Source organism: Pseudorca crassidens, chromosome 20 (assembly GCF_039906515.1).
Source record: "Pseudorca crassidens isolate mPseCra1 chromosome 20, mPseCra1.hap1, whole genome shotgun sequence".
NCBI lineage: Eukaryota > Metazoa > Chordata > Mammalia > Artiodactyla > Delphinidae > Pseudorca > Pseudorca crassidens.
In genome coordinates this window covers 16317233-16344139 of record NC_090315.1, presented here as the reverse complement: position 1 = coordinate 16344139, position 26907 = coordinate 16317233, and the positions used below count along the sequence as shown (strand labels likewise).

General features: G+C 38.9%; 2 protein-coding genes across 8 annotated transcripts in view; one reads left to right on the top strand and one right to left on the bottom strand.

Annotated features, from left to right (window-relative positions):
• LOC137215245 (zinc finger protein 14 homolog) overlaps nucleotides 1–26907 on the top strand; it is a 184037-nt gene that overhangs the window by 122854 nt on the left and 34276 nt on the right. For 3 of the 7 annotated variants that reach the window (XR_010939220.1, XR_010939221.1, XR_010939222.1), the window contains 2 exons: nucleotides 1126–5375; nucleotides 6127–13067. Coding sequence is in view for 1 of the 7 variants with exons in the window: in XM_067720221.1 (XP_067576322.1) it covers nucleotides 1454–2471 (1018 nt within the window). In the remaining 6 variants the exon portion in view is untranslated. Of the gene's footprint in view, nucleotides 1–1125; nucleotides 5376–6126; nucleotides 13068–25451; nucleotides 25567–26220; nucleotides 26264–26907 lie in introns of those variants that run through there. The other 4 variants (XM_067720214.1, XM_067720221.1, XM_067720216.1 and 1 more) reach the window with 4 other exon arrangements.
• ZNF382 (zinc finger protein 382) overlaps nucleotides 1–26907 on the bottom strand; it is a 254817-nt gene that overhangs the window by 211464 nt on the left and 16446 nt on the right. The gene's annotated exons all lie outside the window — the stretch shown is intronic.

Here is a 26907-nt window from a genome sequence, read left to right as displayed (position 1 = left end):
TACGGTAACCTATTGTAATTGATATGAATGCTTCACAGTAGCCTAGCCTATACAGTAATGAGTGAATCAGCATAAAACTTTTATGGCATACAATATTACAGTCACATTTATAAAACAGTATTAGAAACATTGTTACATGTTTTAAAAAACCACTTACCTGTGATGATAGGCTGATATGCAGTTTATCCAGTCAGAAGAGACAGAAGCACACTATATAGTAATGTAATTCTTTGAAAGCAAAGTTGTAAAACAGTAAGAAAGCTAACACATTATTAATTTTATACTAAATATCACTCACCTTATGCCTATGTAAGGATAGGTTATCCACTTCAATACAAGTCTTGCACACGATGTTCTACACATATATGTTTGTATATTTATTGAAAAAAGTCCATATATAGTGGATCTGCACAGTTCAAACCCATGTTGTTCAAGGGTCAACTGTATAATAAGCACATAGCTTTAAGTACTGTCAGTAGATTCAGCTGTTGAGTAAGTAACTTACTCTAAGACCTCAGAGTGAGAAGGAGCCACCATGCAAAGAGCCCAAACAGATTTGTGGGGAAATAGAGCAGACTGAAATGTCCAATGGAAGTAAGTGGGAACATGTTTTAATATCTGAAAAGAGGCCTCTCCAAGTAGCAGTAAAGAGAACAGTGGTTTGAGATGATGCGTTATAGGTAAGCAGAGGCCTTTTAACAAGTTTGATTTTATTCTAAGAATAAAGAGAAATTGTTGAAAGAATTTAAGCATGAATTCCCAACCTTTCATTTCCATCAAAATCATCGTATGGAGAATATTAAATATAGGACTGCCCAGGACTGTAGAATCTGATCCAAGTAGTTTAGGTGGTATCTAAATCATAGTATTTGTAACAAGCTCCCTTGTGATTCTGATTCACGTTTCAGTTTGAGAACCACTGACTTAAAATATTTACTTAGTCACTAATCTCATTTTCCTTCATGAACTCTCATTTTCCTGGTGTTGCCTTTTGCTTTTTTTAATTATGTAACTATTTTTAGAATTTCATTGGGTAGTACTTTGGTTGTCTTTTACTTCTACTGTAGAAATTTTACTTCTTTTAGAAAAAGAGAACTACATGTTTGCTCTCTTGTTTTCTTTCAGATTTGGAGACCAAATATGAGACCAAGAAGTTATCTTCAGAAAATGACATTCATGAAATAAACTTATCCCAGTGGAAGGTAATGGAGAGAATTAAAAACCATGGCCTTAACAGACTCATTTTAAAAAATGATTGGGAGTCCAAAAGAAAATTTGAAGGACAAGAGGAATATTTCAATCAAGTGAAAATTACATCTCAAAAAGTGTCCTCTTACCAAAAATACTCATCTTTTTCTTCACATCAGAGACTTCATTTTGTCGAGAAACCCTATGAATGTAAGGAATGTGGGAAGGCCTTTAGAGTACGCCAACAACTTACCTTTCATCACAGAATTCATACTGGTGAGAAACCTTACGAATGTAAGGAGTGTGGGATGGCCTTTAGACAGACGGCACATCTTACTCGACATCAGAGACTTCATTCTGGTGAAAAACTCTATGAATGTAAGGAATGTGGAGAATCTTTCATATGTGGCCCAGACCTTAGAGTACATCAAAAAATTCATATTGGTGAGAAACCCTATGAATGTAAAGAATGTGGGAAAGCCTTCAGAGTTCGTGGACAACTTACTCTACATCAGAGGATTCATACTGGTGAGAAACCCTATGTATGTACAGAATGTGGGAAGGCCTTTAGACAGTATGCACACCTTACTCGACATCAGAAGCTTAATATTGCTGACAAACTCTATGAATGTAAAGAATGTGGGAAGGCCTTTTTGTGTGGCTCTGGCCTTAGGGTACATCACAAACTTCATACAGGTGAGAAACCCTATGAATGTAAAGAATGTGGGAAGGCCTTTAGAGTACGACAGCAACTGACACTCCACCAGAGAATTCATACTGGTGAGAAACCCTATGAATGTAAGGAATGTGGAAAGACTTTTAGTCGTGGTTATCATCTTATTCTACATCACAGAATTCATACTGGTGAGAAACCTTATGAATGTAAGGAATGCTGGAAGGCCTTTAGTCGTTACTCACAACTTATTTCACACCAGAGTATTCATATTGGTGTTAAACCCTATGACTGTAAGGAATGTGGTAAGGCCTTTAGACTACTCTCACAACTTACACAACATCAGAGTATTCATATTGGTGAGAAACCGTATAAATGTAAGGAATGCGGGAAGGCCTTTAGATTGCGCCAAAAACTTACTCTACATCAGAGCATTCATACTGGTGAAAAACCCTTTGAATGTAAGGAATGTAGGAAGGCCTTTAGGCTTAATTCATCTCTTATTCAGCATCTGAGAATTCATTCTGGTGAGAAACCCTATGAATGTAAGGAATGTAAGAAGGCCTTTAGACAACATTCACACCTTACCCATCATCTGAAAATTCATAATGTAAAAATATAAGAAAGACTTTTTAGTCTATGAATGTAGTAATTAGTTCCTTTTGCTTCCTCCATGCACCTGACTTGGCATAACGGGGTTTATATCATAAATAATGTGTTAATTTAATATATTCCACCATCACTCAGACCTGAGAATCTTCACATTCATTCTAGAAACTAATCCTATTAATATAACAAATGTGGGAAAGACACTTAACATCATTTCTAGCCCATCACTTTCTTACCTGTGTTATATTGAACAGGATGTTTAACTGCTTGATGCTATAAGTTCTTGATTTATAAAATTATAATACTGTGGCAGAATAAAGATTACTGCAGATTCTTTGGTACTCCACCCATCAAGATGTGGAATCCACATCCTTTCCCTTTGAATCTGGGCAGACTGTGACTACTTTGATCAGTAGAATAGCAGAAGTACTGCTGTGCTAGTTTCTGGACCCAGACTTTACTGGTAGATTTTGCCTCATCTCTTGGAATACTCTCTCAAGTTCAGACCTGAACTGTTATGTTAAAAAGTCTGGCTACTCTGCTGAAGAGACCACATGGAAAGGCCCTGAGACTACATAGAGAAGGAGAGGCACTCTGCTGTGCCCAGTCTTCCAGATTGCCCATGAAAACACCAGACATCTGAGTGAAATAGTTTTGGATCCTCCAAACCAGCCATCAACTCAATGCCAGTGAATAACTTCAGTTGATGCCATGTAGAACAGAAAAATCCACCAACTGAGCCCCTGCCCAAATTCTTGACCCACAAAATCATGAGATACAATTAAATGGTTGTTGTTTTAAGTTACTAACTATTGTTTTACTATTATCATCATTAATATTGCTCTCTTGAAAATCCATATGAATGACTATGGGCACAGTGAATATAGAAATGCCTTCCACCAACACTCATCCATTATTGAATGTCAGATAACTTACTCTTATTAAAATAGTGAAAGTGAGAAATCCTTTTTCAATTTTTTCATAAAAAAAATATATTCTACAATCTATACTCTCTGGCCTCTGTATAAATTTGATTTAAAATTAACAGAGGATGGATGGACCTAGAGATTGTCATACTAAGTGAAGTAAGTCAGACAGAGTAAGACAAATATTGTATCACTTGTATGTGGAAACTAAAAATAGTACCAATGAACTTATATACAAAACAGAAACAGACTCACAGACATAGAAAACAAACATGGTTATGAAAGGGGAAGTGGGGGGGATAATTTAAATTAGGAGTATGGTATTAACAGATAACATACTACCATATATAACATAGATAAACAATAAGGATTTACTGTATAGCATTGGGCACTATATTCAATATCTTGTAATAACCTATAATGGAAAATAATTTTTTTAAAGAATATATGTATATATATTCACTGTATGTATGAATGTGTATATATATATATATATATATATATATATATATATATATATACACCGTATGTTTGTATATACATATACATGTGTATATGTAACCAAATCACTGTGCTGTACACCTAAAACTAACACAATATTGTAAATCAACTATACTTCAGTTAAGTAAATAAAATTAACAAAGAATAAGATAAAAAGAAACTATTTGGAAATTAAAAATCACCTATATTATAAGTCCAGAATCAATCTTTAAAAATCCATTGTAGCCTTTTTTAAAAATGCTCAAATTGTCCTATATTTGGCCAGCGGGAATCCCCTCAATTTGGATCCTGTGTCCTTTTATCATGATTACTGTAGCCTGTGATAGCTTCTTTTTTTTCTAACAAGATGCATTGGTCAGCTACAGAGCACATTAGGGCATTTATTAATAAATAAAGGGGGAAAATGGAGCATTTATCCTGCCTTTCCTCTATGAACTATATTTCAAGACAACCAAAAGTTGGTGAAGGAAAGTTCTTTATTATTAGAGAATTCTAGCTAATAAAGGTCAAAGGAATGATAGAATCCAAAAAGTGACACTTTTTTTTATGAAATAATGGATCTTGATGGTATCAGTGGATGTGAAAACCATTAGGTGAGAGATTATTCGAAGGTTTTAAAGGACAGAGCAGAATGACAACCCGCTAACCTATAGTAACATCTCTAAATTAAATCAGCAAGGCTGTGTGCTTCTTGATGTAATGCAATGGATGTATACTACCTGTGGAGTATTCTTGTCCAAAATATTGATTCAGAAGTGTAATTTAGGGCTTCCCTGGTGGCGCAGTGGTTGAGAGTCCGCCTGCTAATGCAGGGGGCACGGGTTCGTGCCCCGGTCCGGGAGGATCCCACATGCCGTGGAGCCGCTGGGCCCGTGAGCCATGGCTGCTGAGCCTGTGCGTCCGGAGCCTGTGCTCCACAACGGGAGAGGCCACAACAGTGAGAGGCCCGCGTACCACAAAAAAAAAAAAAGAAGTGTAATTTCGTCTCTAAACATACCAGTTTACAGGAAACTTGGGAAATAAATGAACAAATTCATGACACAAAGAAGCAAACAGCCAAATCCAGAATGTGGGAAATTCCACAAAATATAAGGCTTAGTTTCTTTTTTTTTTTTTTTAAGGCCTAGTTTCTTAACCAATATATGTTAAGTTAATAAAAACAGAATTTTACAAATTAAAAGAGACTTGAGACATATTAATTAAATACAGTGTATGGAATGTATTGAGATGCTTGTGTTAAAATGTACCCAGGATTTGCTTTAATCAGGTTTGATAAGTCACGAAGACATGGAAATGATTATCATGAAGGAAGACGCTTATACGCGGAGATTTCTGCAAGCAGGAGGAACCGAGTATACATAGGAGAACATGGAAGGAACACCTAGTCCTGTTAGGAGGCAGAAGGCGGAAGAGGGCAGAGCATGACTCAAAACCTTTACTGGAGTTTTCCCAGGAAGGAATGGGTGACGTGATGCCAGGTAGGTACACTGAGCAAGTTTAAGACTGGGTAGATTGAATAATTTTGTGGGCTCTGAGCTCCAGTGGTGGTCCTCAGTTGTCCAGTACCTGGCCCTGGGGTGATTTAGGGCAGGAGAAATAATGGCTTGGTGTATGAGAGTTTGATAAAGGAGATGTTTGATAAAGGGGTGTGGACTTTGGATTGGTTGGTTTGTATATCAACGGCATGCTTGCCAGGAGGGTCGTTTGTCAAGGAATTTGCTAGCCCTAGAAGCGGTAGTCTCTCCAAGATCAAGTCCCCAAATGCCAGAGCATCAAGAATACAGAAAATAAGAAAATACAGGCAATACAATCCTGATTTGGACAAATAAAAAAAAGACAACTTTTTACATTATTGTGAAAAAGTAAACCTGGAGTGGGTATTAAATTATATTAAATAATTATTATTCATTTGTTAGGCATGATGATGGCATGGGAGTGTGTATGTGTGTATAAATCCTTATGCATTAGAGAGCCATACTGAAGTATTCAAGGATGAAATTATATGTGTGATTTGCTTTATAATACTAAAGAAAAAATGGGAAGGATAGATGAAACAAGATCAGAAAAATGCTGTAAATCGTTGAAGCCAGGTAATGGGTACATAGGGTTCACTGTGCTATTCTTACTACTTTGCATATATTTGAAAACTTCCATAATAAAGTTTTTGTTTAAGTGGAAAATCTGAAATTTTAGGCTACTTAGTGATAAATGATAATTTGATCCCTACAGATAAAAATTTGTGGGAAGGGCTTCCCTGGTGGTGCAGTGGTTAAGAATCCACCTGCCAATGCAGGGAACTCGGGTTCAAGCCCTGGTCCAGGAAGATCCCACATGCCGCGGAGCAACTAAGCCCATGCGCCACAACTACTGAGCCTGCGCTCCAGAGCCCATGAGCCACAACTCCTGAAGCCTGGGCGCCTAGACCCTGTGCTCTGCAACAAGAGAAGCCACCGCAATGAGAAGCCCCCGCTCACCGCAACTAGAGAAAGCCTGTGCATAGCAACAAAGACCCAATGCAGCCAAAAATAATTAAATAAATAAGTTAAAAAAAAAATTTGTGGGAAGCCACCAAAGCTCTACGTTGTAGGAAATTAACAACCTTAATGCATTTAGAAAACCTGGATTGAGCAGTTATTTCACGACTCTGTTACCACACATACCGTGCCTGTCACATAGCAGGCAGTTGGGGGAAAAAATCATTAACATAAGCCAGAAAACATGTTTTTTACAAGGGCTCTCAGCAGTGAAAGCATGAAGTCCTAACTACTGGACTGCCAGGGAATTCCCAGAAAACATTTATTTATTTATTTAATTTATTTTTGGCTGCGTTGGGTCTTGTTGCTGCGCACAGGCTTTTTCTAGTTGCGGTGAGTGGGGCCCACTCTTTGTTGTGGTGTGCGGGTCTCTCATTGCGGTGGCTTCTCGTTGTGGAGCATGGGCTCTAGGCGTGTGGGCTTCAGTAGTTGTGGCTCGATGGCTCTAGAGTGCAGGCTCAGTAGTTGTGGCGCATGGGCTTCGTTGCTCCCTGGCATGTGGGATCTTCCCGGACCAGGGCTCAAACCCCTGTTCCCTCATTGCCAGGCGGATTCTTAACCTCTGTGCCACCAGCGAAGCCCCATTTTTTTTTTAATTAAGGTAAATAGCAGGAAGTAATTCATACAATAAAAGTAAAAGTACAATTTTAAAAAAGTAGAAGAGGGACTTCCCTGGTGGTGCAGTGGTTAAGAATCCACCTGCCAGTGCAGGGGACACGGCTTCAAGCCCTGGTCTGGGAAGATCCCACATGCTGCGGAGCAACTAAGCCCAACTACTTAGCCACAACTACTGAGCCTGCACTCTAGAGCCCGCAAGCCACAACTACTAAGCCCGTGTGCCACAACTACTGAAGCCTGCATACATAGAGCCTGTGCTCCACAACAAGAGAAGCCACTACAATGAGAAGCCCACACACTGCAACGAAGAGTGGCCCCTGCTCACTGCAACTAGAGAAAGCCCACATGCAGCAACGAAGACCCAATGCAGCCAAAAATAAATTAAAAAATAAATTTTTTTTAAAAAAGTAAAAGAATAGTTAATAAAGTAGTAGATTTTATCCAAGAATATTCTCTTTGAAAAGACCATTAATATAGAATCAGCAGTTATTATTGAAGGACAAAAGTTGATTCAATTACAGCTTTATGTATGGGAATGGTGAAATAGGTACATATATCAAAGAGATTTAAAAGTTTTAAAATTTATGTGTTACTATATACATATATTTCAGTATGTATAAAAATGTAGAGAATGAGCTATCTAGAGAAACCAAAATGATCAAAGTTGACTCAAGAGACTATAGAAAGCCTGAACAATCTATAGATTTTATATTTTATTTTATATTTGAAACAATTTATAATTTATAGATTTTATAATTTATAGTTTTATAATGTATGAGATCTGTAAACAAAGGAAATTTAAATGGAGTTATGTTCTTGTTTTTTTAAAAACTAGAATCAATAGTTTTTCAGGCAATAAAATTTTAAAGAATAGATAACTTCTAACAAAATTTTGCAGGATCATTCTATAAGGCAGATATCCCAATAATAAAATTTTAGACGAGGGTAATCCCTAAAAAGCAAAATCTAGACCAGTATCATTTAAGATACATGCAGACATTCCAAGTAAAGTTCAGTAAGTTGAACTCAGTAGTCTACTAAAACAGTTATAAAACAAAATGATTTACCAGGAATACCCAGGGCCTTACCTTTTGTGATTTAGTTAGGCATTTAGGTTTTCTAACTTGAGCGGTGTAACAGTGTTGGGAAAAATGATGTGATCCTGCCCCAATAATTTCTTTCATTTGTTTCTCTTCTTTTTCTCGTTTATTTTAGCTTCATCAATTTTATAAAAGGAATGAAAGATTATTTGAAAAATAGGCATTCAATACTTAAAAGTTATTACCTTCTACAAAAGAAAAACAAGTATTGCCACAGCACTTTATTTTCAACCAAATGAATGTCACTGTCATACACTGACTTGTACCTCTAAGTCCATTTTGCTCAGAGTGGGCAGATTGGGCAGATGTCATTGAATAATCAGTCACCATCTAGAATAATAAATCTCTTCCACTCATGATTTCAAATTGCTTTTAATTTGTGGACATTACACAGTGTTTACACAAAAATGTAACATACACAATGAGCATTTTAAGTGCTATTATGTGTTTCTTCACCCTGGTAACATTTTCTTGTTAACTGAAGTCTTTTGGGGACAGTACATTAACTCAAAATTTCTTAAAGTACGTTCCACAAAACACCAGTACTTAATGGTTCTTGAAGAAAATGATTTTGTGGTCAAACAAGCATGCAAGCTCTATATTCTATATTTCTTGGAAGAAAAAAATCACATTAAGTGCCTATCAAAAGACTATCAAAAATGTTTCATTTTATCTAACTCAATGTATCTCATACTTTGCTATAGAGCTCCCATTCCCAATACCTATTGTAGGTGTAATTCCACTTTGGCAGATGTTGCCCTAACCAAAAGGAGAGGCTTCAAGGATGGAAATGTCAGCATTGTGGCAGGTGTATGGTTATCTAGCAAGGCAAGCAACTCAGCATGCTGTCCAACCAGCTACTTGCTTTTTTTTGGATTTAATATGGTTCTTTTCAGTAGAATAGAAAACCCCTAGTCCTTTTCTTTATATAAATACACCATATGTATTGAGGCCTTTTATTGGTCAATATTTAGGTTATATATAATTTCTCACTGAAAAATATCTTGTTGAATATCTGAGTTTCTTGCTATACATAACAAGGGTTTCTCTGAGGTATTTATCAAAAGGTGAGATTGGTAAGTCAGAGGTTATGTTCATGTTCAACCTCGCTAGATATTGCTGTAGAAAAGGAGAATATCCTTATGGTACCAATTTACAACCCCTTCAACCAGTGAAATATTATTTCCTTATATCCCCACTTCTGGTATGTGCTTTAATATTTTCCTGGTAAATAATGAGTTGAGCATCTTTTCACATATGTTTATTACTAAATACTATAGCTTGCCAATTCATATGTATTGCCCATGTTCCTTTTTTTAAAAACATTCATATAAAAATAGTGGGATTCTTAAAAATAACATTCTAGATAGTAATCCTTTACCTAGTATTATGATGGACTCACCTTCTCCCAGACTGTGGCTTATTTGTTTTTATTGTGATATTGTCATATTAAAATTTTAAATATGGATACAATCATTGCTTTCATTATTACCCAATAACCTTTAAAATTCATTTTTTACTAGACTCTTGATTTTTTAGGCAATCAGTTATGTCAACTACAAATAGATATGATTTTTTCCTGAATATAGTGATTATTTTATTATTCTTACTCTAACAGAAATAATTTCCAGAACAAGACTTAGGATTAGTGGTGATAGAGGGCATCTAGTTGTTTTTTCCAACATAATGGAAATCACTTAGTGTAATGTTTGCTCTGTGTTTGAGGTAAACAGACCTTGTGTGGTTCACTTGTTTCCTTCAGTCCCTATTTAACTTTTTTTTTTTAATTAAAAATGCCTGCTGGGGCTTCCCTGGTGGCGCAGTGGTTGAGAGTCCACCTGCCAAGGCAGGGGACGCGGGTTCGTGCCCCGGTCCAGGAAGATCCCACATGCCGCAGAGCGGCTGGGCCCGTGAGCCATGGACGCTGAGCCTGCGTGTCCGGAGCCTGTGCTCTGCAACGGGAGAGGACACAACAGTGAGAGGCCCGCATACCGCAAAAAAAAAAAAAAAAAAAAAAAAAAAAAATGCCTGCTGAATATTGTCAGATGCCTTTTTGGCACACTGATATATTTTCCTTCTTGAATTTGTTAATGTGATAAGGTGTACTTTTGTCATTAAGGCAACATGATACTGATGCAAAACGAACAAGTAGACCAACAGAATAAAATAAAGAGCCCTGAAACAGACTTACATACATGTGGTCATCTGATTTATGACAAAGGTTCCTCTGCAGTGTGGTTGCAGAGGAAGTGATGTTCTTTTCAATAAGTAGCACTGGATCAATTGCATATCCATATCGATAAAAAATTAACCTTGGCTCTCATCTTACACTTCACACAAACCAATTCCCTATGTGTTAATGATGTAATTGTAGAAGATAAGATAAGGACTTTAGAAGAAAACATAGAATATCTTTCTAGCCTTGGGATAGCAAAGATTTCTTAAACAGAACACAAAAAGCACTAACCATATAGAGAAAAAAAGGTAAATTTTACTATATTAAATTTAAAAATCTATTTTCATCAAAAGACACCATTAAAGTGAAAAGGCAAGCCACAGACTGGGAGACTATATTCACAATACATAAATTTGACCAAGAATATATAAAGAACCACTACAAATCAATAAGTGACAGACAACCAAATAAGAAATGGGGGTACTTCCCTGGCGGTCCAGTGGTCAAGACTCCGTGCTTCCATTGCAGGCCGTGCAGCATGGCCAAAAATAAAATAAACACTTCCAAAAAATGGATATCCAAATGGCCAATAAAGATATCAGACTGTGCTCATGTTCGTTAATTATCAAGAAAATGGAAAAATTAAAACCACAATGTGATATGGCTGTACACCCATCAGAATAGCTAATAAAAAAAAATGCGTGCAAATGCTTGTGCATAATGCATACCTGGAGGGTGCCATGGTGTGCTCTGGCTATTTCAATATGCTAGTGGATATTAAAGACAAGATCCCCAATCTCCAGGAAAATCTGGAAAGCAGACAACCAGTGAGTACGTAACTAAGAAAACTTCACATATTGATAAGGGTCATGAAGAGAAAGATACTGGGAAGGAGAATTACTGGAGGGGGACAATTCAGTTAATCTTTTCACCTGAAGTGTATACAGTATCTATAGTGGTAGCAATACAGGTTTTAGGTAAGTATAGCCAGGCTAACACTGAAAAAGAAAAGCTGCAAAGTGGTACTAGTCCAACCAGATAATTAAAAATACTAAAAAGTCCCTATAATCGAAACGATGTGGTACTCATGCATGAAGAGACCAGTGGAATAGAACAGAATTCCATAAGTAGACCCAAATACATAGGGGATTTTAGTACATAAAGGGACAGGGACGTGACACATTCTATTTTTTATTTTTTGTGTTTTTTTACTTTAGGGACCATATTAATGTTTTACAAATTTTAAAAGTCAGTAACAGGGACTTCCCTGGTGGTCCAGTGGTTGAGAATCCGTCTTGCAATGCAGAGGACACTGGTTCGATCCCTGGTTGGGGAACTAAGATCCCACATGCTGCGGGGCAGCTGAACCCGCATGCCACAACGAGAGAGAAGACCGCGCACCGCAACAAACAGCCCACGCGCTGAAGCAAAAGATCCAGCGTGCTGCAACTAAGACCTGACACAGCCAATAAATAAATAAATATTTTTAAAAGTCAATAACAACCAAAGGGGAAAGTGGGGAGGGATAAATTAAGAGTATGTATTAACATACAGCTATATATAAAACACATAAACAACAAGGATTTACTGTATAGCACAGGGAACTATACTCAATATCTTTTTTAAAAATAATTTTATTTTATTTATTTTTGACTGCGTTGGGTCTTCATTGCTGCACGCAGGCTTTCTCTAGTTGCAGCGAGCGGGGTCTACTCTTAGTTGTCGTGTGCGGGCTTCTCATTGTGGTGGCTTCTCTTGCTGCAGAGTACAGGCTCTAGGCACGTGGGCTTCAGTAGTTGTGGCATGCAGGCTCAGTAGTTGTGGCTCGCGGGCTTAGTTACTCCACGGCATGTGGGATCTTCCCAGACCAGGGATCAAACCAGTGTCCCCTGCATTGGCAGGCGGATTCTTAACCACTGCACCACCAGGGAAGTCCCTATACTCAATATCTTATAATAACCTCTAACGAAAAATAATCTGAAAAAGAATATATATGTATAACTGAATCCCTTTGCTGTACACTTGAAACTAACACAATATTGTAAATTAACTATAGTTCAATTTTTTTTTAAGTGAATAACAGAGAAGAGAACCTAAGTTGAAATATAAGCAAAAAAAATAAATAAAGTTTCCCTCACACTAAAGGGGGAAAAAAGACTTAGGCAAGCAACTTTTTTTTGTTTTTTCGGTATGTGGGCCTCTGCTGTGGCCTCTCCTGTCGTGGAGCACAGCCTCCGGACGCGCAGGCTCAGCGGCCATGGCTCACGGGCCTAGCCGCTCCGCGGCATGTGGGATCTTCCCAGACCGGGGCATGAACCTGTGTCCCCTGCATCGGCAGGTGGACTGTCAACCACTGTGCCACCAGGGAAGCCCAGCAAGCAACTTTTGAGGACAATTTGACCATATTCCCTCAGGATAAAAACAGAAGAAGGAAAAAAGAAAAACCCGTAAACAAGTAATTACCTCTTGTTAGTAGGATTGATTTACACAGTGATATAGATTAGTAATTCTGGAACTATTTCGTGTATTCTAGAATCAAGCAAAAAAGTAACTGTACTTGGGAGTAAGTAAATATAATGGGAGCCAAGTTTGTTGTTGCTGGAGAAGGGCGTTGAAATAGGGAGAGCAGGAGGCTAGGATGAACCCTGTGGTGTTGGATTGCAATTGGAGGTATCACTACAAAGTCATGCTTTAAAAAAAAAAATTAGAAATTCATATAAAGGTGTGTGTATGTATGTTCCCCTAGCAGAGAGGACATAGAAGCAATTACACCGCCGTAGCAATGAAAATATCCAGCACCCAGATCCCAGGAACAAGGGCTCCTTGGAGAAATAGCATAAGACACTGAGCAGAGAAAACACAAGGTGAGATTGGAACATTCTGAGGTGGTAGAAAGTAGGGAAGCGCTCAAAAAATGGTTGAAATATGTCAAAAAGTCACAGTATCTCAAGGAGTTCTCACTGGCCAAATCTGGACAATCTGAGCATCAAAACAGGTCATAATAGTAGCAGATTGAGTAAAACCATTGACTAACACAGTGACTAAAAGAAGAATCCATGAAACATGCTTTATATTAGAATGCCAACTTACAAATGTAGAAGGAATGGCGAAATTAGAAAATCACCATCAATCAGCCATCACAGTAATCATTGATTCTGGTAAGAATCATCAATGTATGCCAAAACCAATGGGTGAAAATTTGATGAGAAACAGAATTTGATGCTATTGTAAAGTCTCTCTCCACAAATATTAATTACAAAGGGAAAAGTAGTAACATTACAGTGAAGAAACCTGGCAGACAGCATCTTGACCAGTTATCAAAGTTAACATAACCAGTGTGGCACAAAATGACATCCTGTACCTCCAGAACAGAGCGACTCCTGTGATATTCCTGCCAAAAGGCACAACCAGAATTTAATCATAAGGAAATCACAGAAAAATGCAAACTGAGCAATGCTCTACAAAATAACTGGCCTTTGCTCTTCAAAAATGTCAAGATCAAGAAGGACAAAGCTTGAGGAATTGTTTCAGGTTAAAGGAGACTAAAGAGACATGACAAGTGTAATATATGACCCTGGAACAGAAATTTTTTTTTTCTGTAAAGGCTTTATTGGAACAATTGTGAATTTGAATAAGGTAAATATTAAAATAAAAGTATTATATCCATGTAAATTTCATAATTTTGATCATTGTAATTACGGAGATTACGGGAGAGAATGTCTTTGCTTTTAGGATGTATACACTGAAGCATTTAGGGATAAAGGAGCCTTACGTGGGTAACTGACTTTTCTGAATGAAATTCCAAGTGTTCAGAAAAAAATAGGATCGTAAAGTAAATGCAGTAAATGTCAGCATTTACAGAATCTGTGTGAAGGGTATACAGGAATTCTTTGTGCTATTCTTGCAACTTTTCTGTACATTTGATATTATGTCAAAATAAAAAGTTTCATTAACAAAGAAAGCAGGTTTGCATTCTGCCTTCTCCATTAATTGCTCTGTGATGTTGAACAGGTCGCTTCACCTCTCTGTGTTTCTGTGTCTGTTACGTGAGGATTGAAATAGTACCCACGTGATGGGATTGTTATGAAAAATAATTAATGCATGTAACATTCTTAAAACTAGGCCTGGTAAAAGAAAGAGCACTTTAGGGCTTCCCTGGTGGTGCAGTGGTTGAGAATCCGCCTGCCGAGGCAAGGGACACGGGTTCGTGCCCCGGTCCGGGAAGATCCCACATGCCATGGAGCGGCTAGGCCCGTGAGCCATGGCCATTGGGCCTGCGCGTCCGGAGGCTGTGCTCCGCAACGGGAGAGGCCACAGCAATGAGAGGCCCGCGTACTGCAAAAAGAAAAGAAAAGAAAAGAAAGAGCACTTAAATTTTAGCTTTTATAATTTTTACTTGAAAATTTGTCTTTTTCACCTCCAAAAAGTTTTCTCTGTCTTCCTTTCTTTCTTAAAATTCCCTTTTCTTCCTTATTATTGGTTTCTCCTTGTAGAATTCCTATTAGACATTAGAATTTCTGGCACTGCCTTTCACATGTCATTTTCTCTCATGTTTTCCACTTTTATCCTTTTGTACAGAATTTTGGGAGAAACTCTGAGCATGATTTTTCTATTCTTATAGTTACTCTTCCACATATCTCCAATTCTACTATTCAGCCAAGCCGTTGAGTTATTTACTTCATGTGTTTAATCTCCAAGAAAGTAGATTGGTTTTAGAAAAGCCTAATCTGGGTTTATGCATACTCTTTCTTTTCTGGTGTTTCAGAAGGTAAGGCGTGAGGTGGAGGGCAGTGGTGGGGGGCAAGGCAGAGGCCTAATTGAGTTTTTAAAGTTCTGTTCCAAATTCTTGAGGTCCAGCCACTTTTTTGCCATTGGGATCCTTAAAACACTCTAGTATAGTTATATAAATCTCACTTTTCACTGTTACTCCTTAATTTAAAAGGTCTAATGCAAGTTTCCTGCACCCATTGTCTTGTTCTATACAAGTCTATACAAGTCTCATACTTTATTTTTTAAAATATTTATTTATTTATGGGCTGCGTCAGGTCTTACTTCTGGCACTCAGGAATCTTTCATTGCTGTGCACAGGCTCCAGAGCACGTGGGCTCAGTACCTGTGGTGCGTGGGCTCTCTAGTTGTGGCTCGCATGCTCAGTAGCTGCGGCGTGCGAGCTTAGTTGCCCTGCAGCATGTGGGATCTTAATTCCCCAAGCAGGGATCGAACCGGCATCCCCTGCATTTGCAAGACAGATTCTTAACCACTGGACCACCAGGGAAGCCCCTACTTTATTTTAAATAAGGTTTTCTTTTAGAATGGTTTTAGATTTACAGAAAAGTTGCAAAAATAGTTCAGAGTTCCCGAATAATGAGCACCCAGTTTCCCCTTTTGTTAACATCTTATACTACTATGGTACATTTGTATATCCTTATTAACTGAAGCCCATACTCCAGTCAAATTTCCTTAGTTTTTACCTAATGTCCTTCTGTTCCAGAATCCTATCCAGGATACCATATTACATTTATTCCTCTGTGTCCTTATGCTCCTCAAGACTGTGACAGTTTCTCAGAGTTTCCTTGCTTTTGATGTCCTTGACAGTTTTGAGGAGTACTGGTCAGTTGTTTTATAAAATGTCCCTGAAGTTGTGACTGTCTAATGTTTTTTTCCTAGTTAGACTGGGAGTTTGAATTTGGGGGAGGTAGACCACACTAACTGTCACTGTTACAACATCATATTAGAGGTATATGCTAACAACATAACTTATCACTGATGATATTAGCCTTGAATTCCTAGCCAAGGTAGTGTTTGCCAGATTTCTCCACTGTACAGTTATTTTATCCCTCTTCCCAGACTATGCTCTTTGGAAGGAAGTCACTATGCACAGCCCACACTTAAGGGGTGGGGAGTAATGCTTCAACTACTCGAGGAGGGGTAATCCACACAAATTATTTAGAATTCTTCTATGTGGTAGATTTGGTCAATCTCTCCCATTTATTTATTCAACTATTTATTTATGTCACGATGGACTCACTGATATTTATTTTATACTTTGGGTTATAATTCAATATTATGTATTTTTGTTTTTGTTTTTGTTTGTTTTTCTCAAATTGTTCCAGCTTTGGCTATTGTGAGCTCTTTCAGTTAGCTCCTGTGTCCCTTTGACATACCCCATCATTTTGTTTTTTGAAGCACTTCCTTTATTTTCTGGTGCTACAAGACATTGCAGGCTCATCTTGTATATTTCCTGCCCAGCCTTAGAATCAGCCATTTCTCCAAGGAGTTCTGGTTCCTGTCAACCTAAATAAACCTAAGAGGCAATAATCAAGCAAAAAAACATTTATTTGGGATCGAAGAATTACAATTTGAGGCACGTAGATTCTGGTAACAACCCAGTGTCCCGCTAGTGAGTAAAAGTCAGGGACTTTCAAAGGCGAAGAAAGGAAGTTTGCGTTACAGACTCTTAACTGGAGTTGGAGGCAGAAGCTAGTTTTGGCTAAACATGATTGGGTACTAAGGCTACCACTGCAGTGAGGTAAAAGTCCGTTACTGTGACAAGTTGCAGGTGTTCTTGCAGAGTCCTTGGAATATCTGTGGTTTGGCCTCACCTGGCTCCACCTGGTGAGGACGTGCATAAGGTCCACCTTCCAATGGCCTTCTGGCTCCATTTTAAAACCCCTTGACATTAGTGACTCCATTTTATTTCATATTTCACACTTCTTTCATTGTTGGATGATATTAGAAACCAAATGCTGGGCATAGGAATTGCTCATTTTTCCTGGGATTGCTTCTAGGCCCTCTCAGCAGACAGAGCTGGAGAACATATTTGTGTATACTAATGCAGGTATATATACAAATCTATATTATTTATATATGTGTATGTATTAAGCTAAATATGAATTCATATTGATTTCTCTGACTCTAATCCAGTAACAAATAGTTCATTCTGCCTTCTGTGATATTGTGTTATAATAAGAAATATATATTTGGTCTTATACCTCGTTCCTGGCACAGAGCTCCTAAAACCTACGTGATGAGAGTGATATTTCCTACGTGATGAGAGTGATAAAGGTGTCTTTTGTTGTGTTAAGGAAGTGACTTTTGGAAAGCACCTAAGGATGAGATCTGGTAGCCAGTGGAGCCAACCGTGTGATTAGAGGTTGAAACTTTCAGTCCCCCTTTTCCTCTCCTTCACTACCGTCCCACCTCTGGGGAGGGGAGAGGAACTGGAGATTGAGTTCAATCATGCCTATATAATGAAGCCTCCATAAAAACCCAAAAGGAGGGAGTTCAGAGAGCTTCTAAGTTAGGGAACCAGAATGCTTCCATGTGCCACTGTTCCCGGCCCCAAACTCCATGAGAATAGATGCTCCTTTGGGATGTTCCCCTCCATATCTCTTCACTTGGCTGTTCATTCATATTCTTTAATATCCTTCATAATAAATCGGTAATCTAGTAAGTAAACGGGTTTCCTTAGGTCTATGAGCCATTCTAGCAAATTAATCAAACCTGAAGAAGGGGTTGTGAGACCATAACCAATTGGTCAGGAACAGGTAACAACCTAGCTTCCAATTGGTCAGAAACACAGGTAACAATCTGGGCTTACAATTGGCATCGGAAGTGGTGAGGAGTGGGCAGTCTTATAAGACTGAGCCCTCAGCCTGTGGAATCTGATGCTATCTCTGGGAAAATGGTGTCAGAATTGGGTTGAATTGTAGGACATCCAGCTGGTGTCCAAAAATTGCTTGGTGGCACACATTGTAATTGGTGACTAGAACCCTCTTATCTCCCCGCCTTGGGCGGTCTGGAACTTCCCACTCCAAGACTGAGGAACCTGGCTTTCATCCATTTATTTATTTGTTTACATGTAGTGGTTTCAGAATTGTTTACCCATACACCGTTTATGTACACTTGTCTTTAGACTTACAGTTTCTACTCATTCCCAAAGTTACTTAAGTCAGCTTTCCCCGCCCCCCATATTCTTCAATGAGGTTTATCATACTTTTTTTTTTTTGCGGTACGCGAGCCTCTCACTGTTGTGGCCTCTCCCTTTGCGGAGCACAGGCTCCGGACGCGCAGGCTCAGCGGCCATGGCTCACGGGCCTAGCCGCTCCGCGGCACGTGGGATCTTCCCGGACCGGGGCACGAATCCGTGTCCCCTGCATCGGCAGGCGGACTCTCAACCACTGCGCCACCAGGGAAGGCCTATCATACATTTTTAATACAACTGGATTCAATTGGATGGAATTGGATTTTTTGTCATTGTCTGAATTTCATCCTGGGATCCCTCAGGATCAACTTCCTAATTTATTTTTTTTATGAGTAAACATTAAGTTTCACTATTTGTGCTGTTATGTTCTATGGGTTTGGACAAATGCATAGTGTTATATATCCACTACCACAGTAACATACAGAATAGTTTCACCATTCTAAAAAATTCCCTGTGCTTCACATGTTCAACTCTTCCAAATCCCTAAACCTCTGGCAATCAGTGAACTGTTTAATGTCTTAATAGTCTGCCTTTTTCAGAATGTCATATAAAATGTATGTATGTGTGTATGTAGCCTTTTCAGACGAGTACCCTTATAAGAAGACAGGAGAGCTTGCTTAAGCTCTTTCTTCTTTCTGCCATGTGAAGATGAAACAAGAAGATAACCACCTGCAAACCAGGAAGCAAGCCCCCACTAGACACTAAATCTGCCTATGCCTTGATCTTGATCTGCTGGCTAGCCTCCAGAACTGTGAGAAATAAGTGTTTGTTGCTTTGGCCACCCAGTCCATCCTAATTTGGTTTTGGTTTTTGTTTATTATTTTATACGGAGCAGCTGTTTTATTTATTTATTTTAAGAATTTTTTAAAAAATTAATTAATTTATTTATTTTTGGCTGCATTGGGTCTTCATTGCTGTGCATGGGCTTTCTCCAGTTGCGGCGAGCAGGGGCTACTTTTCGTTGTGGTGCGTGGGCTTCTCATTGCGGTGGCTTCTCTTGTTGTAGAGTACGGGCTCTAGGCGCGTGGGCTTCAGTAGTTGTGGCACACGGGCTCAGTAGTTGTGGCTCATGGGCTCTAGAGTGCAGGCTCAGTAGTTGTGGCGCACGGGCTTAGTTGCTCCACGTCATGTGGGATCTTCCTGGACCAGGGCTCGAACCCGTGTCCTCTGCATTGGCAGGCGGATTCTTAACCACTATGCCACCAGGGAAGCCCCTTATTTTAAAAAAATATATTTAATTAATTTATTTATTTGGCTGCGCCAGGTCTTAGTTGCGGCCTGCGATATCTTCGTTGCCGCGTGCGGGATCTTCATTGTGTCATGTGGGATGTTTAGTTGTGGCATGAGAACTCTTAGTTGTGGCATGTGGGATCTAGTTCCCTGACCAGGGATTGAACCCGGGCCCCCTGCATTGTAAGCGTGGAGTCTTAGCCACTGGACCACCAGGGAAGTCCCTATCCTAATTTGTTATAGCAGCCCAAACTAAGATAGTGGTGATATCTCGTTGTTTTAATTTGCAATTCCCTAATGACAAATGATGTTGAGAATATTTTCATATGCTTATTTGCCACCTGTATATCTTCTTTGGTGAGGTATATGCTCAAAGCTTTTGCCCATTTTTCAAATGGGTTATTTTCTTATTGTTGAGTTTTAAGATTTTAAAAATATATTCTGGATACAAATCTTTTATTAGATATGTATTTGCAAATATTTTCTTTCAGTCTATGGCTTGTCTTTTCATTCTCTTAGTGTCTTTCACACAACAAATGTTTTTGATTTTTTTTTTTTTTTTTTTTTTTTTGCGGTATGTGGGCCTTTCACTGTTGTGGCCTCTCCAGTTGCAGAGCACAGTCATCCAGACGCGCAGGCTCAGCGGCCATGCCTTACGGGCCCAGCCGCTCCGCGGCATGTGGGATCTTCCCGGACTGGGGCACGAACCCGCGTCCCCTGCATCGGCAGGCGGACTCCCAACCACTGCGCCACCAGGGAAGCCCTGATTTTTAATAAGGTCTAACCTATTGATCTTTTCTTTCATGGCTCATGCTTTTGTTGTTGTACCTAAAAATTCATCAACCATCCCAAGGTCACACAGATTTTCTCTTATTTTTTTTCTAAAAGTTTTATAGTTTTGTGTTATATATTTAGGGCTATGATCCATTTTGAGTACCAAGGTTTTGTGTTATTTTGCTTTTTGTTCTTTTTGCATATGGGCATCCAGTTGTTTTGCACCATTTGTTGAAAAGATTATCCTTTCTCCATTGAATTTCCTTTGCTCCTTTGTCAAAGGTTAGTTGACTATATTTGTGTGGATCTATTGCTGAGCTCTCTCTTTGGTACCACTGATATTTTATCTATTCTTTTACTGATACTATGCTGTTTTAACTGCTGTTACATTATAGAAAATCTTGAAATCAGTAATATGAGTTCTCCAAACATTATCTTTTTATATAACTCCATGCTTTTGGTTGGAACATATATATTTCTTGAAAAAATCATACTTGTGCTTTAAGATTCAGTTCAAACATAAGGTCTAGAAACCATTTACCCATCATTTGAATTCTCATTGCATCCTGTGAATTCAAATGATGGGTAACTGGTTTCTAGACCTTATGTTTATAATCTCCTTCTATAATTTTTATGACCAGAATCTACCAGTGTTACCAAACTCGATAGTCAAGAAATATCTACTGTTCTCAATGGAACAAACTGATATCTGAATTGTGTATGTAAACATTCTCACCCAATAATTGGCTATACTATATACTCAAATCTTAAAAGGAGACTTTTATACCCTAGTGTCTCCATGTGTTCATTTTTCATATGTTTAAGCACTTGATATTTGCCAGGAACTAGGTGAGATGCTGCTGATGAAATGGTGAATAAGAGTCCTGATCAAGCCAGTCTTGTCAGATTAATTTTGTACTTAACATATTGTGTTAAAATGGTCATTTTTCAAGGACTTCCCTGGTGGTCCAGTGGTTAAGAATCTGCCTTCCAATGCAGGGTATGTAGGTTCGATCCCTGATCAGGGAACTGAGATCCCACATACTGCAGGGCAAATAAGCCCACGCACCGCAACTACAGAGCCCATGCACTCTAGAGCCTGTGTGCCACAAATAGAGAGCCCACACACCGCAACTACTGAGCCTGTGCACCACAACTAGAAAGAAGCACACACACCACAATGAAGAGCCCTCATGCCACAATGGAAGATCCTGCATGCCACAACTAAAACCTGATACAGGCAAAAATAAAAATAAATAAATATAAAATGGTAATTTTTTAGTTCTTGGTTGTGAGCTCATTGAGGGTAGAAACTGGGCCTTTGTGTGTGATTTTACTTATTAATTAATTAATGTATCTGATGCATAATAATGCCTGGTTGGGATCTCCCTGGCAGTCCAGTGGTTAAGATTCTGTGCTTCCAATGCAAGGGGCACGGGTTCGATCCCTGGTTTAGGAACTAAGATCCCACATGCTGTGCCACACAGCATGGCCAAAAAAAAAAACGCCTGGTCTATGTGTATGATAAGTATTTGGTGAATAAATTATGAAGGACTTTCTTTCAGTTAAATGTGAGTAAGAGAAAGTATTAACATTTTAAAAATCACACCTAAACACAGGGTGGTATCAAAAGCCTAATTGTCTCATTAGAGTAAAAGAAAAATGCAGTTATCTTAGATTTAAAAAAATAAAATACAATCACTGCAGGACACGGTTTCATTTTTCCACTGAGATGCCTGAAACTGCAGATTCTTTTTCTTGAATCCAATCAAGTACATCATGAACACTGTAATAAAAGCAATGTATTCCTAAGTGCTAGATAGGTCAAGTGTACTAAAAGATTAATTAATTAACTTACTTAAGGTTGTGAACTAGCAAAGAATGTTGGTTCAGTCTCCAACCAACAATCCTAGTGAACTAGAAATACAAGAGAGGTATGGATTCCAGGAATTTAAAAAATTTTAAAGCCTCCTGACCATGATGGAGTAACTGATATCAAACTAGGTTTCTTGCCAAAAACAATCATAAAACTAGGCAAAATATATGAGGCAATGGTTTTCAAACTTTGGACAATAGGCAGTGCAAGACTGTGATCACTGATAGAAGAGAAAAACATGAAGTAAGCCCATGATTGTCTCTGCTTTCTGCCTGGGGCTACTTTCTGGAGTATGGTATGGAGAGGTATAGCTCAAGTAAACTCAGAGCCTCACTGAGCGGAGTAGGCTAAGAATTTGGCCTAAGACTAAGAGTTTGGGGATGCTAAGTGGCTGGAATTAGTGGGGTAGAGTCAAGAGAATAGTTTTCTGCAAAGAAGGAGTCCCAGAACTGTGCATAGAGATCTTCTTACATTTTTAATTAATACTAATCTGTGCATGTACAGGGAGAGACTCCACAAAGCCTAGCAGAGAACAGCTTCTGGGGAGTTATGAGCTTCACAGAGATTCTAGAAGTGCTGGGAAAAAGGAAATTCCAAACATTCAGAGTGGACAGATACTTCTGGACACCCTAGTAGTCAGCTCACACCCTAAAAAGGCCACACCTTTAGAGTACGGTTATGCTAGCCCTAAGCAAAGGCTACTCTAGATCTAAGGGAAGAAAGTTTTAAAATAGGTCTTGAAGAGATCAGACTGTTCTGCCAGTAAATTAACTGGCTGCTATAAAAAAAATCAATAATCTTTAAAGAAAGATAACAAAATCTGAACTCTCAACAACATAGCATCCACAATGTACAACATACAATCAAAAATGACTACTCATTCAAAAAAGCAGGAAAATGTGATCCCTAAGCAGGAAAAAAGCAACCAATGGAAACAGAACATGAGATTACCCAGATATTGGAATTAATTAGGAGACAGTATAAATATGTTTATTGACTTAATGGAAAATACAGTCATAATGAATAAATGGAAAGGATCTTCAGCAGAAAAATGGAAAGGATAAAATAGAATTGGGAATGAGAGTTTTATAGCTGAAAAAACAAACAAAAATTTCACTGAATGAGCATAAGAACAGATGGGGGGCATCAGAAGAAATGGTCAGTAATCTCCATGATAGATCAGTAATAATTATTCAATCCTAAGTACGAAAAGGAAAAAGATTGAAAAAAGAAAGATATTTATGGAACAGTATTAAGTGACCTACTGTACTTGTAAATAGAGTCCTAGAATGAGAGGATTGATAGAATGTGGTAGAACAAAAACTATGACCAAAATCCCCCAAATCTAATAAATAGAAAATCCTGTAAGCAGATAGAAAAAAACAATACATAACATATTGGGAAACAAAAATATGAATAACGCTGACTTAATCAGAAACAATAAAAGCCAAAAGACAATGGAATAACATCTTTAAAGTATTAAAGAAAAAAATGTGAATTCAGAATTCTATCCCCAGAGAAAAATATCCTTTTAAAATGAAGATGAAATGAAGATATTTTCAGATAAATGAAGATTTATATCATAACCAGTAGAACTGTAGTATAGAAAACACTAGAGGGAGTTCTTCAGGTTGAAGGGAATTGACATTGGATGATACAGAAAGGAAAGACCAACAGGTAGGAAAGAAGAGTATCAGAAATGGAAAATATGTGGGTAACTATAAAATTTGTTTTCTTTCCTAAATGTTATTAAAATATATGACTGTTTAAAGCAAAATAATGTAACATGGTACGGTGAATTTTATAAGGTATGTAGTTGAAATGACAACAGTAGGACAAAGAATAAAAAGTTCAGGGGCTTCCCTGGTGATCCAGTGGTTGAGACTCCATCCTTCCCCTATGGGGTGTGGGTTCAATCCCTGGTTGGGGAACTAAGATCGTCATGCCCCATAGTGTGGCCAAAAAAAAAAAAAAGAATGAGGAGTGCAAATGAAATGATATTGTTACAGGTTCTTATATTTTACATGAAGTGGTATGATATTAATTCTAGTGTAAACTATATTAAAGATGCATATTTAATCCCTGGAGCAACCTCTAACAAGATGCATAGAGGTATAGCTGAAGAGCCAACAGAATTCAAATATACCAGAAAAAATTAATCAACCCCCTCAAAAAAAAGCAGGAAAGGAGAAATAGTTAATTTTTTTAAATGTGGCAAATAGAAATCAACAAAACAGTAAACATAAATCCAAACAAATTAATAATTACATCAATATAAATTGATTACACATTTCAGTGAAAAGCCCCAAGACTGCCACACTGGATAAAAAATGTGAAACCCAAACTACATGCTATCTGCCAGAAATGTATATTAAATGTAATCACAGGGGCTTACCTGGTGGCGCAGTGGTTGAGAGTCCGCCTGCCGATGCAGGGGACACGGGTTCGTGCCCCAGTCCGGGAGGATCCCACGTGCCGCGGAGCGGCTAGGCCCGTGAGCCATGGCCGCTAAGCCTGCGCGTCCGGAGCCTGTGCTCCGCAACGGAAGAGGCCACAACAGTGAGAGGCCCGCGTCCCGCAAAAAAAAAAAAAAAAAAAAAATGTAATCACAGATAGGTTCAAGGGAAAAAGGTAGAACAAGATATACTTGTGCACACAGTAAGCACAAGCAAACTAGAGTGACTCTACTAATATTAGATAAAACAGATGTCAAGACAAGAGACAGAGGCACAGGGATATCGGCTCGGTGCTTTGTGACCGCCTGGAGGGGTGGCATAGGTAGGGTGGGAGGGAGGGAGACGCAAGAGGGAAGAGATATGGGAACATATGTATAACTGATTCACTTTGTTATAAAGCAGAAACTAACACCATTGTAAAGAAATTATACTCCAATAAAGATGTTAAAAAAAAAAAAAGACAAGAGACAGAGAAATGTTTCATAATAGAAGGGTCAATTCATTGGGGAGAAACAATCATAAATGTGCGTATGCTATAATAACAGCTTCAAAATACATGATGCAAAAACTGAATGAACTAAATGTAGAAATAGACAAATCCACAATCGCAGTTTTCATGTATCTCCTACTTCATACATATTTTGCTGTTCGAAAAATGAGATTTAAGATTAGCCTAGATATTTTCAGATAACTTCTAAAGTTTTTTGAGAGGAGAAAAATCCTTCCATCTATGAACTAATACATAAAATCCAAGTCCGGAGGTCCACCGCCCGCTCCCGCCCCAATCGCTCGCGCCTGCGCTTGCGCATTCCTCTCAGCCCGTTGGGGCGAGGACCAGGCCCTCCCTACCGGGACTACATTTCCCACAAGCCTCTGCACCTAGTTTCCTTCCGGCTTCCTTGCTGGTGTCGGCTCGGAGAGGTGAGTTGGTCTTGTGCATTGAGGAAATGGGCGCGGGGGCGGCGCGGGGGCGGCGCGGCCCTCTGTGTGAACTGGGCTGAAGTGACTGTGTAGTTTGTGACGCTGACTGGACACTGGGCACCCTGGTGCGTCCTCTGTCCTCCTGCTTCAGGGCCGCACAGATGCAGCGGCCCAGAATGGCTCCGAGTTAGATTTATGAACCTCACAGTGAAGGCCCCTAACAAAAAGACGCAGAACAACAGCTCTCAGAACCACAGCTTAGCCAGAGCTCCCTCCCAAGGCAGCTTTTGAGAACTCAGAGACGTATTCCAGCCCTGGTCTTTGTACTCTGGCCATTCTCACCCAGAAGGGTCAGCTTCTCCCCAGGCTCCCTCTTACTTCCATCGGGTTATGTGTGTGGTGGATGGCGGGAGCAAATGTGGTAGCGGGGGTGTGTCCTTAATCTGGACAGGCTGAGCTCCGAAAAAGGCGCAATGTGTCCAGATTCCCGTCTCCGTCCCCCAACCTGCTGATCTTTAGGAATGGAGTCAGAAAGGAGAAAATAATTATGTATATACAATTATATATGTGTGTGTGTGTATATATATGTATATAATTATATATATGTTTATGTTTCCTCTTTGTTCCATGAAATGTAATTTTATTTTTTTCTAGACGTGGGGACGTTTGCTTCTCCTGTGAAAGAGTGAAAAATCAGGTCGGACTGAAAAAAGATAAAGCGGCCCTGCCATTAATCTGGATGGGAGAGGATAGACAGATAAAGCAAGCTGCAGAGTTAATAGAAAACATTATTTCTGCCCAGGTCATGCAGCAGTTGTAAAATGCCATAAAGACTCCCTTTTTGAGAGCTTATAGCTTTCTTACCAGTGTTGCCCCAGACCTGCCTTGCTGATTTTATTTTATCACTGGGGATACCCAGTTACTAAATTACCCTCACTTCACTTTCTAGCACTTAATCTCCAATTAATCTCTGCCGCTCCTATTCTCACCTCAGAAGCAGCAGTCACTGAAGTATGGTTCCCCACTTCTTCAGAATCCTTCAGCTGGAATTCAGCTCTTTACAAAAGAGCTTTTCTTATCCCTCTCCTCCATCACATTCCAGCCATTCCTGTAGAATTTCCTCCCTCTCTTGAGTCAATAAATCTTATTTTGTTGGACTGTACAGAATTGTTACAGGTAGTCTTCAGTTGGTTAGGCTTTAATACCGGAATATCCTATCCATTGGCGTGGTACTTTGTTCTTCCTTCCCAGTGAATGGTGGAGAGGATGAGGGTAGAGTCCCCCCCACCTCCACCAAGGGTATCCTCTCCTCTCCAGTGGCTATTCAGATGAACATTTGGC